This window comes from Vicugna pacos, chromosome 12 (genome assembly GCF_048564905.1).
Source record: "Vicugna pacos chromosome 12, VicPac4, whole genome shotgun sequence".
NCBI classification, from domain to species: domain Eukaryota; kingdom Metazoa; phylum Chordata; class Mammalia; order Artiodactyla; family Camelidae; genus Vicugna; species Vicugna pacos.
Window position 1 is genome coordinate 1,201,989 of NC_132998.1, and position 14,686 is coordinate 1,216,674.

Sequence of the window (14,686 nt, forward strand, 5' to 3'; positions counted from 1 at the left end):
GGGGTGGAGGCAGGGCTGTGAGGTGGATGGGAGGCACGGCAGTAACAGAGGAGCTGGAGAGGCGCCGACGTCTACTTACCCTCCCCGGAGCAGCCGCTCCCGCATGGTGGAGAAATCCATAGGGTTTTTGATGATGCGTCGGTACCCACTCACCAATCGTGGGTTCACAGGCTCCAGGAAAGGCCAGGCTGCATCATGGGACTCCATCTCCATCAAGATAATCCTATTATGAAAGAGACAGTGATGACTGCATTGTCGGGAAACAAACACACTGACACCTCCCAGCCCTTTACTCTGGCGAAGGAAGAGACAGCTGTCCAATGAATTCGCTCAACTCACTCGCAAAATGTGAGATCGCTGTGGTGGCTCCGCATGGAGAGCCGCCGCCGCTTTGAGGGGGACAGCCCTTCTTCTGAGTACCGAGGCGCTGTTGGGCTTTCTCGGCCCCTCGACAGTACCCGGCGCCGGCGGCTGTCACCCTCTGGGAAGTTCAGTGCGTAACTACTCTTCCGCTTCTGGCCTCGTTTTGGGAAACCAGGCTTCTGAGTCAGTTCCCCGTCTACCTGCTAAGGATAAGAAAAAGGTGAGATCAGCAACAGCTGAACGTGTGCTCTGCTTGCCCTCCAGTTAATTACAATCCCTCCTTGTCTAAGTGTGAATACGTTCATGCATGAGGTAGCACGTGAATTTATTCACATAACCCAGTAAGGCAGGTAAGAGGGAGAGCATAATCGTTCCCATTTTACAGAGGAAAGCAAGTGAGGTTATAGAATTTAAGTGACTTTTCCAAAGGACCAGAACCCAGGTCTCCGAGCACTTAGTCTGGAGTCCTTCAGGAGGGACTGAAGCCATGGTAAGAAGTGGTGTCTGTTGGACTGGAGGCAAACGGAATGAGAAGAATCTCTGATTTCTGCTTGGGAGTGGAATGAGAGAGCAGAAGGCTTACCTGGGCCAAACAGACAGCACAGAACCAGTCTCCTTCTGGGACAGCCTCCATCTTGGGCCGATGGCAGTAAATATGGCAGCCACGGTCACATCCATCACAAAGTAGAAGAAACTCATCGTTGTCACCCTTCCGGCAAACTAGACAGGTCTGGACCAAGGTTGTGAGGAGGCAGGGTGAGCCTTCAAGTCTCTGCCTGCCAATGACCCCACCCACCCCAGCTGGCCATCTCTTCAGCCTCCCCAGGCTTTCCAGGCCTCTTACCACTTTGTTGACGGACTTCTCCCAGGCAATGGACCTCTCCAGCTGGCCTAGGCACAAGCACACCTGGGCCGCACTCCGGCACCGCTCTAGCGTTTGGCGCCAGGCCCGAATGCGAGGGGTGATCTCGTATGATCTGGAGGGAGAAAGTGGAGATTTTCTGATGAGGAGCAGGATCCAGTAAATTTATCCAAGAATAGTATATGTGGCAGGGGGCACTCACATCTCTGTAGTGGTGCACTGGGGGGCACTACTGGGCGTGCTGAGCAGGGCCTTCTCCAGCACAAATTCATGAGCTGGCCAGAGGGGCTCCCGCAGGTACCGCCTCTCCACATTCTGCTCCAGGGCAGCAAGGCGCATCACTGCCAGGTCCAGAGGGTTGGTAGTTTTACGCTGGGGTGCCAGTCCTTCCTTGCCTCGACCTCTCCAGGTGATATCCTCCTGGGAGTCAGGTAGGTGCTCACAGTAAGCCAAGTCTTCACGAGTAGAGTCTGGGCTGGGACATGTCCAGCCCTGCAGGTGGGAGAAAGAAAGAAAACTCATTATTAAAGGAAGAACATTAAGCATAGCAAAAAATATAACCCACTTAGGGTCATGATAGGTCACTTGTGAAGCGGGAATGCAGGTTTTTCCTAATACGTACAAGATATTAATACCCTCTCCTCAACAACCCCCTGCCCAGTGCCAGCCCCAGCGTACCCGGATCTGCAGATCAGAGAGGATCACCCGCTGCTCCAGCTCTTCTACCCACTGAAGCACAGCCAGGTCTGTCTCAAATGTCTTCTCTTTGGGGGACCAGCTCATAATCCCTTCTTGAGAGGCAGGTAGCTGATTGGGCTCAAAGATGGGGTCTGAGATGACAGAAAGCAGCGGGAAAGGCCTATCAGGCTGTTTACCATCCACAGCAGCAGCTCAACATCTACCTGGGCTCTTCAGCTCAGGTTGGGTCAAGGTATTTGTCTTACCAGCTGAGGGTCGTAGGCAGACTTCCTGTAACAAGTCCCTGTGCTTGTTTAGGTGTTTGTGAAGTGCCTTCTCTCGGATGCCTCGGGGGTGTAGGGCCTTGAGTGTGGCATCCAATGTCTCAGGATCTCGGATCCACCACCAGCCCGAGCGCATTTCTGTGAAGAAAGTTTATGTGTGTGTGGGGTGTGGGAACCAGCTATGAATCACATGGCCCACATCTGATGTCCCTCCTGCCTACACCCTCACCGCATCCTACCCCAAGATCACTCACCAGGGGGCACAGGCTGGGCTGTCAGCTGGGTCAGGTAACGCTGCTCCATCTGTTTGAAGAACTTACTGGGGGGTCTCCCTCTCCGTTTGGGCTGTCCCAGCCCTGTGGGGCTCTGTGGTGTTTCTCCAGGGTCTCCTGTTCGCCTTTTAGGAGCCACACCTGGCAAAGGGGTGGAAGAGAGCTGCACTGGAGGACAGGGGTTGGCAGCACTGGGTCTATTCACCTGTGAATGAGATGAAACATAAGAGGAAGAGGCTGTTTTTATGTTTATAGGACCCCAATGGAACCATCCCTTCCCTGAACTTCAGCGACAGCCCACAGCTAGGGGTAAGATGAAATCAGGTAAATACTAGTTCTGGTTACTTACTGGCTTGGAGGAAGCAGGTAGCTGAGGGGAAGAAGTGGGCTGGTCCTCAGAAATTGCAGGGGGTGGTGTAGGGGCGACATTGCAGGGCATCTGGGCTGAGAAGTTAAACCAGGGAGCTTGAGATTCAGAGCTGGCTTCTGCCTCATCAGCTTCTGGCTCCTCCAGGGGCTGTGATGGGGTCGGGTCCAGTTTTCCGGGGCTGCTATCAGGTGTGAGAACTGAGCTGCTGAGCAGGGAACCATGGCTCTGAGTCTGGCTCAGCCACGACAGGAAGGCTGACTGGCTGAGGTCATGCTGGCTCTGACCCAGAGACAAAGGGGAGCCTTCTGGCTCCAGGAACCCATTATGAGACTGAGGATGCAACTGAAACTGGGCCTGGGGCTGGGGCTGGGGCTGGGGCTGGACATGAGCCTGAAGCTCATGAAGATGGGGCTGAGCCTCAGGCTGAAGCTGGGCCTGAGGCTGTTCTGAACCTTGACCCTTGACCAGAGATTTCAGGCGCCTAGATTGCATAGACCCTGGCTTAGTTTTCCGAGGTCGGCCTCGGGCCCGGGCAGGAGAAGTGGCAGAGCTGTTGGAGCCAGCTAACTCCCTCTTCAGACAGAAGGAGACTGGGCTGGTTGCTGAATGGGTTGCCATTTTTAAGGAGTCATTTTCCTGCTTTATTACATCCTCAGGAACTGTAAAGAAAAGTGAAGAGCATAAGACATATACTGATATATAAGGGAAAGAAAGAGGGTATACAAACACAAGACATACACTTTTTTCTCTTGGACTTAAGTGCCCCCTTTTTGAGGTGCCACTGAAAACAACTTACATGCCAATGAACACAGTATCTGGAAAAGAAACACTTCTCCCAAGTAAGAGTCATCAGCATCAGTGTAAGCTAGCATTTACTGAGAACAGCTATGCGTTCAGCTCTGTTCTAAGACTCTGAACTCATTTTAGTCCTCTCAGTAACCCTATGAAGTACATACACTACTATGAACTCCACTTTACAAATAAAGAAACCGAAGCAAACAGCTGGTAAATGGCGCAGCAGGTGGGCTGGCATTCTCATTCCAGAGCCTGTGTTCTTAACCACGGTGCTATAATGATTCTCATAAAATGAAGAGGCCCGAGATGATTAGGTAAAGGAAAAGGAATTGTTTAGTTTTTGTCAGACAGGAATCAATTCAGGGTCCCACAACACACCTACCTAAGCTCCCCTCTGTTCCTTCCACAAAGATACCAGTCAAATAGGGCAACACCCAGTAGCGGCGTCTGTAGCGGTCTTGACCCAAGGAGACGGCTCGAAGCATCTGGGATGAGTGAAGCAGCTTTTTGCGAAAGAAGAGCTGACGCTGGGTAGGCAGTGGAAAAGGAAGATGAATGAAAAACACATTTCCAGGGTGACAGTGGTGACTTTGTCCAGTATATGGAAGAGGTCAGTGGCTCTCAGCTTCCCTATAAAAATGATACCATCTCGGCCCAACTCATAAGGTGATCAGTTCTTGCCCAGCCCCCATCTCTAGCTCCTGGGAGTTAGAAGCACAATACCTTGCTGAGTTTTTCTATCTGGCGCTCTAGCTCTGGGATGCTAGATGTTGTGATATCAACCTGGAGAAGAAACAAGTGGGCACCGCAAGAAAGAGAATCATCAGATTCAAGAAAAAGAAATGTTTTCCAACTCCCACTTTCCTTGATCTGGGCTAGTACCTCTCCATCCCTTCGGCCCCTACGGCCATGGACCGCAGCCGTACTCTCCTCCTCTTCCTCCTCTTCCATGCCACTGGTCTCCTCCAGGATCCGAGAACTGCGCCTCCGCCCCAGGCCTTCCTCTGGCCCCTGAAGCTCTACCTCAGGTCGTCCAGTTCTCTTGGCCAGAGCAGTTTTCAGTCTTGAAACAGATTTAAGGGAAACCGTGGTGAGGGACATAATACCACTACAAAAAGAAACACCTTTAATCTAAGCCATCCTGAGCCCTGGGGTAGCATCCCAATCTCAGGGGAGGGGCCAAGAACATCGAGATCCAGGCAAAAGTCCTGGTTATGCTTCACCCTTTCCCCCTTCTCTCCTCTCTCTGGGCCCTACCCTCTGTCCTGTCCCTACCTCCGGAGCCGGCCTTCAACAATCCACTTGTTTTTCCTGTAGCTGGACATGCTCTCCAGGGTCTTGTCAATCTCACTGCAGGGGAACAATGCATGGGATTTTGAGGCAGAAGCAGCAGCACACACACAGAAGGGAGGCTCAAGGGTAAAAGGGCTGCAGCTGAATAGGGAGTTTCATCCCAGAGCCTAGATTAGATGAACAGCAGAGTAAGGCTTCGGTTCTCCCAGGGGAGGAAATGAGATTCATTCTCAATTCACACCAGCTTATCCAGAGCATGGCAGTGGACACATCTCCCAGGATTCTGGATGGCTAAAACCCTCCCTGGCCCCATCCTGACCACGGCATACAATAACCATCCCAGCCCAGCCCCTCACTTGATGATAAGGGTGGAGCCGTTGAGCTCATGCACGAGGAAGGCCAGGACAGCAGCCTTCTGTTGGGGTGGCTGGGCCTGAAAAGGCTGGGTGCGCAGGCTGTCACAGAGGGCTGGCTCTGCTCCATATGCCATGAGGAAGCAGCGCAGGATCTCGGACACATTGTCTCTTGTCAGTGGGATCTCAGACACCTTCTCCCCCAAGATCTTTAAGGACTGTTCGGAGGAGAACACAATAGGAGTGAGGAGAGACAGAGGAACTATGGGGTTAAGACAGGAAAAGGGAAAAGAATGTAAGTTGCTAGGATAAGATGAGAGAAGAAAAAGAAAAGATGCAAAAGAAAAGAAGTAAATAAAATGAACAAACTATAAGCAGAGGGAGGTCTGGAAAACAGAAACAGGAAGAAAACGTATCTTCCTCCCCTTGTTCCCGTAGAGAATGACAAGGGAGCCAGGACCTAAAATCTTAAAGTAGTGGTAGAGGTAACCTAGGAAAAGAGCCAATAAATTACAAGAAGAGCTAGCAGGTAGTATACAGATCTTCTTCAACTTATGTTGGGATCACATCCCAATAAACCCACCATAAATTAAAAATACTGTAGGTTGAAAATGCATTTAATACACCTAATCCACAGACCATGATAGCTTAGCAAACCCTCCAAACACTTATGTTAGCCTAGAGTTGGGCAAAACCATCTAACACAACGTCTTTTTTATAATACAGTGTTGACTATCTCAGGTAATCTACTGAAGACTGTACTGAAAGTGAGAAACAGAATGGCTGTGTAGGTTCAGAGTGGTGCTAAGTGTGTCAGTGCCTGCAGGACTGCCTGGGAGGTGTGACTTGCTGCTGCTGCCCAGCGTCATGAGAGTGTGCTGCACTACATTTCTCTAGCCCAGGAAAAGATCCACACTCAAAATGTAAAGTACAGTTTCTACCAAATGCGTATTACTTCTGCACCACTGTAAAGTCGAAAAATCATTAAGTCAAAGACTGTAATTTGGGGACTATTTCTGAATCTCCCTTTCCTTGTCCTGATCACTTTGGGGAGGGGCTTCCATGCGTTTAACTTAAAGAGAACACAAGACTGAGAAAACTACCGGATCCCAAGCCCTCCAAACCTGCCAGGGAAAGGACCTCACCTGACAGTAGGGGGGCAAGCCAGGGTCATAGAGCGCAGCTTTCAGAAGCCGCACCAGCAGATCCTGTACCTCGCCCAAGCTGTCACCTTGACACAGAAGTCCCTCCTGCAGGACCCCCAGGCTAGGTACATCTTTGGCAGGGTCAAAGCCCAGCACCTTGCCGAAGCTGTGCAGGAACTCCACGATGGTCAAGCAGTCTGAGAAGGCCCCACTAGGCAGGATCAGACCAGGGATGCGTGAGAAGTCAGGCAGGGGCTGTAGGGATAAAAGTGGTAGGGTGTTCTGTCAAACATACGGGATATTTAGGAGGTTCTTCCTTTACTACAAGTGTCTCCACAGACGGCCCCTCCAGGATCTGTTATTACCCCCTTACTACCTGGTGATCAGTCAGACACATGTCCTCTGTGGGCTTCTTCATCTCCTCCAAAATCATCTGCTGCCTCTGCCGCTCCTCCAAGCGCCTCTGTGTGGCCAGTGTTTTATCTGCTTTACAGGTTGGCTTGGCTTTGGCCACCTCCTCCTTTTCCTTCATTTTTACCTTCTCTTTCTTCTCCCTCTTGACTTTTTCCTTCAGTTTTTCCTGCTTTGTCTTTACCTTCTCCTTCTCAGCCTACCCACCCAAGGGAGAGGGGAACCAAGAGTGCCATAAAGATCTGAATCACCACCCTTCCCTGGTCCCCATCCTCCCCACCTTAGACCCAGAAACATGACTATAAAACAAGACCAACTCACACATCTTGCAAAATCAGTTTGGTGACTTCAAAGTTATGCTTGTGTGTACATGCACCTACCTTGGACTTCTTCTTTGCTTCCTTCTGCTTTAAGCTCTTGGTCTCTTGTTTCCGCTTGTTTCTGGCCTGTAAACCATAAGGGAAGTCATTTCTCCTCAAACTCTGAAAGCATCACTGCTTGGGCTAGGATTCAAAAACAAACAAGGGTGCTGGGGAGGAGAGTGAGAGATGGGATGAGGGACTGGCAATGGATCAATTCTCTCATCCTGGAGATGCCCACATTATTCTTGAACAAGCCCAATTCTCTAAATCAAGACCCCCCCAAATCCCAGGTAAGGAAGGTATGCTGCTGCATGGCGGGTGGCAGCCGTGGGAGAAGGAAGAAAAGATGGAGCAGGCTGTAGGAAAAATTAATCTCCTGTGTAATCTCTCTGATGTCCCTCACCTGCCCTTGGATAGTAGTCTGACACTCTCCACGTTGCACTTTCTGCTTCATCTTCTTCTTGATTTTACTCATCTTTGCTTTATCCTCCTCATTCAGTGTTTCTGTGAGGGCAGAAAGGAAAATGAACAGTGAGGCAAGCAGACCAGCCTCCAGCATCTAGAGCAGCCTGTCACAAAGCTGGCCTCCCAAGCGGCTTCCTGAATAATCTAGAAGGCTTTTTTTTTCAAGTATATATAAAATTTTGGGAGGAAAAAATGTAGGAGAGGCACTGTGATGAGGGCAGCACAAAGAACTTAAATGGTATCTCCTGCCCCAAAGCACCAGACCCTGGAACACATAGGCCTGCTTTAGAGGGGGCCTAGAGGCCAAAACAGCAGGTAGCCTTATAGCCTGTCTCTCTCCCAGGCCACCTGACAAGGGCAGCAACCCCCAGACTAGAGCAAAGAAAGGAAACAGAAAAACTGCCAGGAAAAGAAGGTAGTCTTGAGTTGGAAGTGCCAAGTAAGCAAAAACGTGCCAGAAAGAAAGGTCCTCAGATTATGGACACCTTAGTACAATCAGATCAAACCTGACATAGCTATTGCTTATGCCCAGCTCCTATGTCTTGCTCCACTAAAAGATCTGAATTTCTTCCCTTTTAGAAGGGAAGTGTGGTTCTGTAAACAATAGAGTGTTTTAATATGACAGTACCTTTTCTGTTCTGGCATAGAAACACTACTACCACCACATCTGCACAGCAACCCTCTAAGTTAGACAGGTATTATCTATAGTTGAACCACTATAGGCTTTTATTAAATATAAATGACTTGCTCGAGGTCAGTCAGAATCTGGCAGAGCTGGAACTCTGAAGAGGAGTCAGACAACTCTGAAAAATCTCAAATTCTTTATACTATATCAGAGTAAATGCAATATTTACTGAAAAATTAGACATTCCTACCTTTCCCGCCACAAAAAGTGCTAATTTAATTATCTTTTGGATTCAGATGTGAATTCTGAACCTCCATGATGGTGGCAATGAATAAGGTAGGAAATATACAAGACAGCTCAAACCAGTAAGACAGGTGAGAAAGGACGTGAAAACTCTCTCCTCACCTAACTACCTCTGAGGACTGCCCAGGCTCCACCAGTAACAGCACCTCAAGAAAGACACTGGTTGTTATGGTTGTTAAAGAGTCACAAAAGTACTGGGATCCTGAGGCTGCTTTCCAGGAGGGGAAATTCAGATTCACTCTGTCCATATAATGTCAGTCACTCTCCTGGGACACTCAGCCATTAGCAACCCATCAACATTTCTGATACATTTCTGAACACTGAACATTTCTGAGTAAGTAGAATCCCAAAATAAGAAATATCACTGTACCTTGGGTCTCCAGTTTCTTTAGGAGGCGGTTGTCTGTCTTATTTAACAGCTCGGTGATTTTGACCTTGGGTGGCCGACCTCGGCCCCGTTTCACCTTGGGGACTTCCTTGGTCTTGGCCTTCTCAGTGTTTCGAGGTCGGCCCCGTTTCCCAGTAATTGCCTGAATCCTGGATGGGATCTCCTCTGCTGAGAGCTGTACCCACTGCAGGCCCTAAGGTAATGAGGAAGACTTTGTTACAACAAGAGGGAGTTAATGTAAAGCACCAAGCCATCTGAACCATTCAATGCCCTAGAAACGCCAAACCCCATGAGAGGAAGCTGTGGCTTGTCCACCAACCCTTTCTCAGGCACAAAAAGCATATTTAACCCTTGGGCCTGCACCTCTGGTGTGTCTCTCTCTTCAAAGAAATCTCCAACAGGCATACGGGGACTGAAGCTGAAATGCTCCCGACGGACGTTGTGTACCACATTGCGGCTCAGGTACTACAAGGAGGAGATGAAGTGGCGTCAGTGACATCAGAGCCCTACCATGCCTTTGGCCAGCAACAGCACAAGCAGAACAAGCCCCAGAGCAGACACTGCCAGCCTGTTGCCACTGGGTCCAAAAAAGGAGTCTGTGCTTTCCTAAAAAGCCCACGAAAGCAGTATTACCTTGATCACTTCCGGGAACTGTTTCATTCTCTTCCCACAGGGGCCATAGTACCAGGTCTCCCCTTGCCATCGGTGGCTGCCCTTCTTGATGCGCACCTCTCTCCTCCACCTGCCAGAGAAACACATGGGCCCTGCCGCCAGGTCACACCCCTACCCACTCACACCCAGGAGCCAAGCCCACTGAGCAGACGGCTCTCCCCGCACCTGTCTCACTAGAATTGCATGTAGATGCAAAGGCATCCTGAGATACAAGCCTGGCCAGAAGGCAGGCCTGAGCCACAAGCTCCTCAGGGCTTTAAGGGAGAGCAACACACCAAACTGCACAAGCCCAGAAAGACCTCCACCCCTCCCTCTACAAAGTCAGTGAGATGAGATGCCAGAAACCCCCTCCCTAACACCATTCAGGGCAAATCACTAGGTTTCCAGTAAAGAGGATGAAGACCTAACAGAATGAAGGCAGCAAAGACAGAAGGTGGGGAGGCAAGCAGAAGAGTAAACTCACTGCTGACTCCATGAAATGACTCCGTTGGCCAGGGTTTAGTAAGGAACTCTGTGTTCTGAGCAACAGATTATTCTAAGACTAAGCCTTATCTTTCTCTCAAAATTTAAAGCAGAACTCAGACATCGTGACCACAAGCAGCCTAGAGGGGAGGGGGTAGGGAAGATCAGGAAGGCAGTTATTCCTACAAAGCCCTTAGTGTCAGCTGGCTTGTTCACGCTGGTCACATACTGTTCTTGCCCTTACCTCTCCAAAGTGCATTAAAAAAAAGAAAAAAAATCCCCCTTTCATCACGACTAAGCCACTCCCCATTCACTGCTATTCCTTCTCTAAGCATACAGGACAAGGTAACTAAATTGAACATCCGAACCCTAGGCTCACTAGCTGAGTTTGGAAAAGTTAATAGCCATAGCCCCTGGAGGGAAAAACTGAGTGGCCACAAGACAGGAAAGAATGGGTGAGGGGAGGAAGACCCTGAGACAGGAAGAAGGAAAGCCTAGGAATCTCACACCTAGAAATTTTATCATCGCAGATAACTATCCTTTCATCCATTCTTGTCTAGCCCACTCCTCCCCACCTCAGATGAGAGGAGCTCCTTCCCTTCTTCCTACAGCCATTCATTAAATGTGTCAAAGGTCGATCACGTAGCAAACCAGAGCATTTACCCATGTTGGAGAGGAAGACGAACTTCTTCTGGGGTAGCAATACGTCTCCTCAGAACATCACCTTGGGAAGAAGACAGGGGACACCCAAGTTAAAGAGTTCAAGCAAAATACTGAAACAACAGGCCAGCAGGGTAGGGCTAAATGCCACATGAGACAGAAAATTTTTCTGGAACCAGCTAGGGGTGGAGAGAATCCAGACACTCACCACTACCAGAGGTAGTGACTCCTTCTCCAGTGATCTCTTCCAGGTCAGCAGTCATTTCAGGGAAGCTGCTGACATCCTTATTCGCTGGGGAGGCTGCTGGGAAGCCAGCTGCTGGGGAAGCTGCAGGGGATGGTTTTGGGGACGTCACTGGGGAGGCCATCAAGGAGACTTCTGAGGAGGCTGGTGGGAGGGCTGCTGAAGAAGCTGGAGAGACTGTTGGGAAGGCTGCTGGGGAGACGACCGGGGAGATTTCCAGGGAGGCTGCTGCAGAAACTGCTGGGGAGACTTCTGGAGAGATTTCCGGGGAGGCTGCTGGAGAAATTGCCAGAGAGACTGCCGGGGAGGCTGTCGGCAAGACTGCTGGTGAGGTTGCTGGATGTAGCTGAATAGTGGATGACTGGTCAGGGGCTGGCCGGGTCAGAGGTGGTGGGAAGTCTGAAGCCTCCGTCTCCATTTCTTCCTGTTCTGCATCACTACCATTATTCAGGTCAAAGCTGTTATCTAGAATCCAAAGGGACAAGATGGATAAAGGAAAGATGATTATATAAAACAAGAGAATCTACTCTGACAGACCTGGACTAAGCCAAACAAGGTTACTTCAAGGGCTTTCCCCTAGGGTTGGAAAAAGAGAAGTAGCCTCTGGCTGTCCTCCCCTACCCTTCATGAAGGTTAAAGAGCAAAACTGCTTCAGCTGTCATTGTGTGAAGAAATATTTTACCTGGAGCCAGTAAAGGCCTCTGGCCTCCTTTTTCCTGCTAACTCGAAGTCTCAAAAGTTCTTTTGGGCACAGGGCAGAAGTCAAGAGTGCCTTTTCAGCCCCACCATACACTATCCCATGGCCCACCTCAGCTCCCAGCAAGGTGCTCTCATACAGTTCCTAGCCCTAAGGCCTGTTCTCTTTTTCCCAGGTAAGGGCTCTCTCTGTCCTACCTCTCCTCACTCACCTTGCAGAACAGACTCCCCAAGGACAGGTGGAGAGGTGGGGCTGGCAAAGATAGAGGCTGAAGTTTGGCTGTCATCTGCCAGGAGACTGAAGGCAGTGGCATTATTGAGGGAAGGGCAATCAAGGGCAGAGATCACAGGGCTGTCCTCAAGAGGCAGCTTGTCCTCTGCACCCATCAGCTCCGTGTCATCTATCCCGTAGAGTCCTCCACTCACTGGCTCTTCAGGGGTGGAAAAAATAAGAAAGCAAGACTTAAGAAATACTAGTCTGAATATATCCAATTTTAGTTCCCATAGTGTATGGGTTCTTTCTAATAATAGGCAAAGGAAAGGCAATGGTTCTGTATCAATCCACAGACTGACACAAAATTCTAGCATCTGTCATAAATAGGCCTTTCTTATATTTCAGTGGGTAAAAGGTAGTCGTTCACTGGCTACTGCCTTCTTTTCAGTTAGTGAGAACCCAAATAGACCAACGGTGTGGTAATTAGTCCCTGCCCAGTACTCTTGGCCAAAAGGAACACTGGGAGAGAACCTGGGAAATGAACCAATTCAGCTCAGAGTGCAGCTGGTCCAGTCAGGCCAGTGGCGGGAAGCTGTGGTCTGCCACAGGATCAGCTGGAGGCCTCAAGTACCTCAAATTCCCAAACATTTCTCCTGGCTTACTATCTCTCCAAGGTGGTAAAAGCAGGCTACCCTCTGCATGGATAAGTTGAAGGGAGCCTACCTGGTGCCAGAGTGTTGAATGGCTCCAGAGAGACTTCACTGAGGATTGGAGTGTCTTCCAGTTGGTCAGGAAGATGTGAAGGATCATCTAAGCAGCTCACTGTGGGATCAGGGACCAAGACTGAGACCTCCTGGTGCAATGATTCCACAGAAGGGACGGAGCCATTGTAGCCACACATCTTTAGTTCTAGGAAACCCCAGGAGAGGGCAAACGTCAAAACCAGTGACTTCAACAGGTCCACTTAGCTATAATAGACAATCTTTGGGGGGATGGATGTTCATTCTGAAAGAACATTTATGGGTGCCAGTCCTATGCTGGGTACTGATCATACCAAGAACTTTAGGTGAGTAAAGATGTACTAACAAAATCCTACAGCAGGTAAAGACGGGAAAGGAGAGTGGGGTCTGAGACAAGAACCCCTTTAGGTTCTCAGCTATTTCTCCCATTCAGTAGGAACAGGTGGTAAACAGAAAACATTCTGTGATTTTACAGGATGGTGAGGGAAAAGATAAGAGGGACTGTCTCATGTACCGATACTAACAACAACAAAAACCAAAAACTGTGAGCAGACAAGCAATGGTATGCTCTGCCTGCTTCCTTCTCCTCCGTGTGCCAGTCACTACGAGAACTCAAGCCCACTTTAGCAGCCAGTCTGGCCCTGATACACTCAAACCAAATTGGCTTCTTTGCCTCCTGCTGGTGCCCCAAACCCTTCCTATATTTTAGAAGAAGCCCTTCTTGATGCAGGGTGTCTGTTGGGGCTGTTTTGGGCTCGCCCACCTGCCCTCTCCAGGCCAGCAGCTCTGCATGAGCTTGAAATAATTTGCACTCCCACTCTTGAGCTGGTGCTGCTGCCACAAAAACACCAGCCACTTGGCTCTGCTAATCACCACATGCAAATCAGCCTCCACTGCAGAGAGCTGGAAAGACAAGTTTTCCTCACCTCAAAAAGCCACTGGCCCCCAACAACCCCATTTTCCCTCTTCCAACCCAGCTCGCAGACCCACAGTTATACCTGGCTGCTCTTCTTCCAGCTCCAGGCTGCCTACCAAGCCAGTGCCATTCTCTGCCACAACTGAAGTCAGCTCCTTTTCTGCCGCCTCATCAGGATGGATACCAACGCCTACCTCCTGGGAGGGTGCAAAGGTCTGGATGCTGGATCCCAACATAGGAGAAGTCTGTGGGGAGGTGAAAAAACTAGGGGGTCCATTGGGTATCACCTCAAAATTCTGGTCAGGAAAGGAATCATACAGTTCCTGTGAATCGAAGTTAAGCCCCATGGGGCTCTGGGTACCGTTGGCCCAGAACTCTTGGCTCCCAGCCCGAAGGTTAGTGTTGTGACTTGGGGATGAAGGTTGCCGGCTGCCCCCAAGGATGCCGTTGAGTGGGTATTGTCCCCCCGAGAACTGGGAGAGAAGGGGTGGGTCCTTGAGGTTGCTGCCAGGATTGGCAGATGGGTACTGTGAGTAGTTCCAGAGACAGTCGTAGGCCACGTTGGGGTGATGGAGGTGTGAGGTGCTGGAGGAGTGGGGAGCAGAGTTCAAAATCCCTGAAGTAGTAGTGTGAGATACAGTAGATAAGCCATTAACATTCACATCCCCATTCAAACCTGGCAGAGAAGGAGGGAAAAGGGTCAGTTACAGATATGTATGCAAGTAATTCTACCCATTCTACTAAAGGAACAGCACTGACTAGAAAAAGGGAAGGTGAGGAGGAGGGGGATTCCCCCTCTACTATAGTTATAGTTCATCAGTCTCCAGGGAACACCGAACCCAGATATGCCTGGATATAAGCTTAATGGCTGCTGCTGCGGCTGCTGAGGAGGGGCTGGGGAACCCTCCCGGCCTACCGCAGAAGCCCCCAGCAGAGGACTGGCTGCTGCTGACGCTCAGGGCTTTTTAATTTTTTTTTTAAATGAAGCTGTTTGCAGACTCCCTACAGTGACTTGCATTCTTCCCCACCCTCATTCCCTAGAGGAATTCTTCCCTTGGAGTGGCATGACTAAATTCTCCAGAATCAACCCCCAACACACACACCCTGCCTTCC

The 14,686-nt window shown here is 49.9% G+C and overlaps 1 protein-coding gene across 7 annotated transcripts in view; it reads right to left on the reverse strand.

Moving 5' to 3' along the window:
- Nucleotides 1-14,686, reverse strand: part of LOC102526932 (bromodomain adjacent to zinc finger domain protein 2A) — a 32,951-nt gene that overhangs the window by 2,786 nt on the left and 15,479 nt on the right. For 5 of the 7 annotated variants that reach the window (XM_015251393.3, XM_072972437.1, XM_031683371.2 and 2 more), the window contains 26 exons: nt 13,656-14,249; nt 12,641-12,826; nt 11,916-12,134; nt 10,972-11,472; nt 10,767-10,827; nt 9,603-9,711; nt 9,333-9,434; nt 8,952-9,162; nt 7,592-7,692; nt 7,207-7,272; nt 6,792-7,025; nt 6,416-6,670; nt 5,274-5,488; nt 4,900-4,974; nt 4,507-4,687; nt 4,348-4,407; nt 4,007-4,151; nt 2,809-3,488; nt 2,442-2,664; nt 2,170-2,325; nt 1,904-2,055; nt 1,428-1,717; nt 1,208-1,340; nt 947-1,093; nt 340-566; nt 80-223 (listed from right to left, as the gene is read on the reverse strand). In XM_015251393.3, the coding sequence (XP_015106879.1) occupies nt 80-223; nt 340-566; nt 947-1,093; nt 1,208-1,340; nt 1,428-1,717; nt 1,904-2,055; nt 2,170-2,325; nt 2,442-2,664; nt 2,809-3,488; nt 4,007-4,151; nt 4,348-4,407; nt 4,507-4,687; nt 4,900-4,974; nt 5,274-5,488; nt 6,416-6,670; nt 6,792-7,025; nt 7,207-7,272; nt 7,592-7,692; nt 8,952-9,162; nt 9,333-9,434; nt 9,603-9,711; nt 10,767-10,827; nt 10,972-11,472; nt 11,916-12,134; nt 12,641-12,826; nt 13,656-14,249 (5,467 nt within the window). Of the gene's footprint in view, nt 1-79; nt 224-339; nt 567-946; nt 1,094-1,207; nt 1,341-1,427; nt 1,718-1,903; nt 2,056-2,169; nt 2,326-2,441; nt 2,665-2,808; nt 3,489-4,006; nt 4,152-4,347; nt 4,408-4,506; nt 4,688-4,899; nt 4,975-5,273; nt 5,489-6,415; nt 6,671-6,791; nt 7,026-7,206; nt 7,273-7,591; nt 7,693-8,951; nt 9,163-9,332; nt 9,435-9,602; nt 9,712-10,766; nt 10,828-10,971; nt 11,473-11,915; nt 12,135-12,640; nt 12,827-13,420; nt 13,558-13,655; nt 14,250-14,686 lie in introns of those variants that run through there. The other 2 variants (XM_072972439.1, XM_015251397.3) reach the window with 2 other exon arrangements.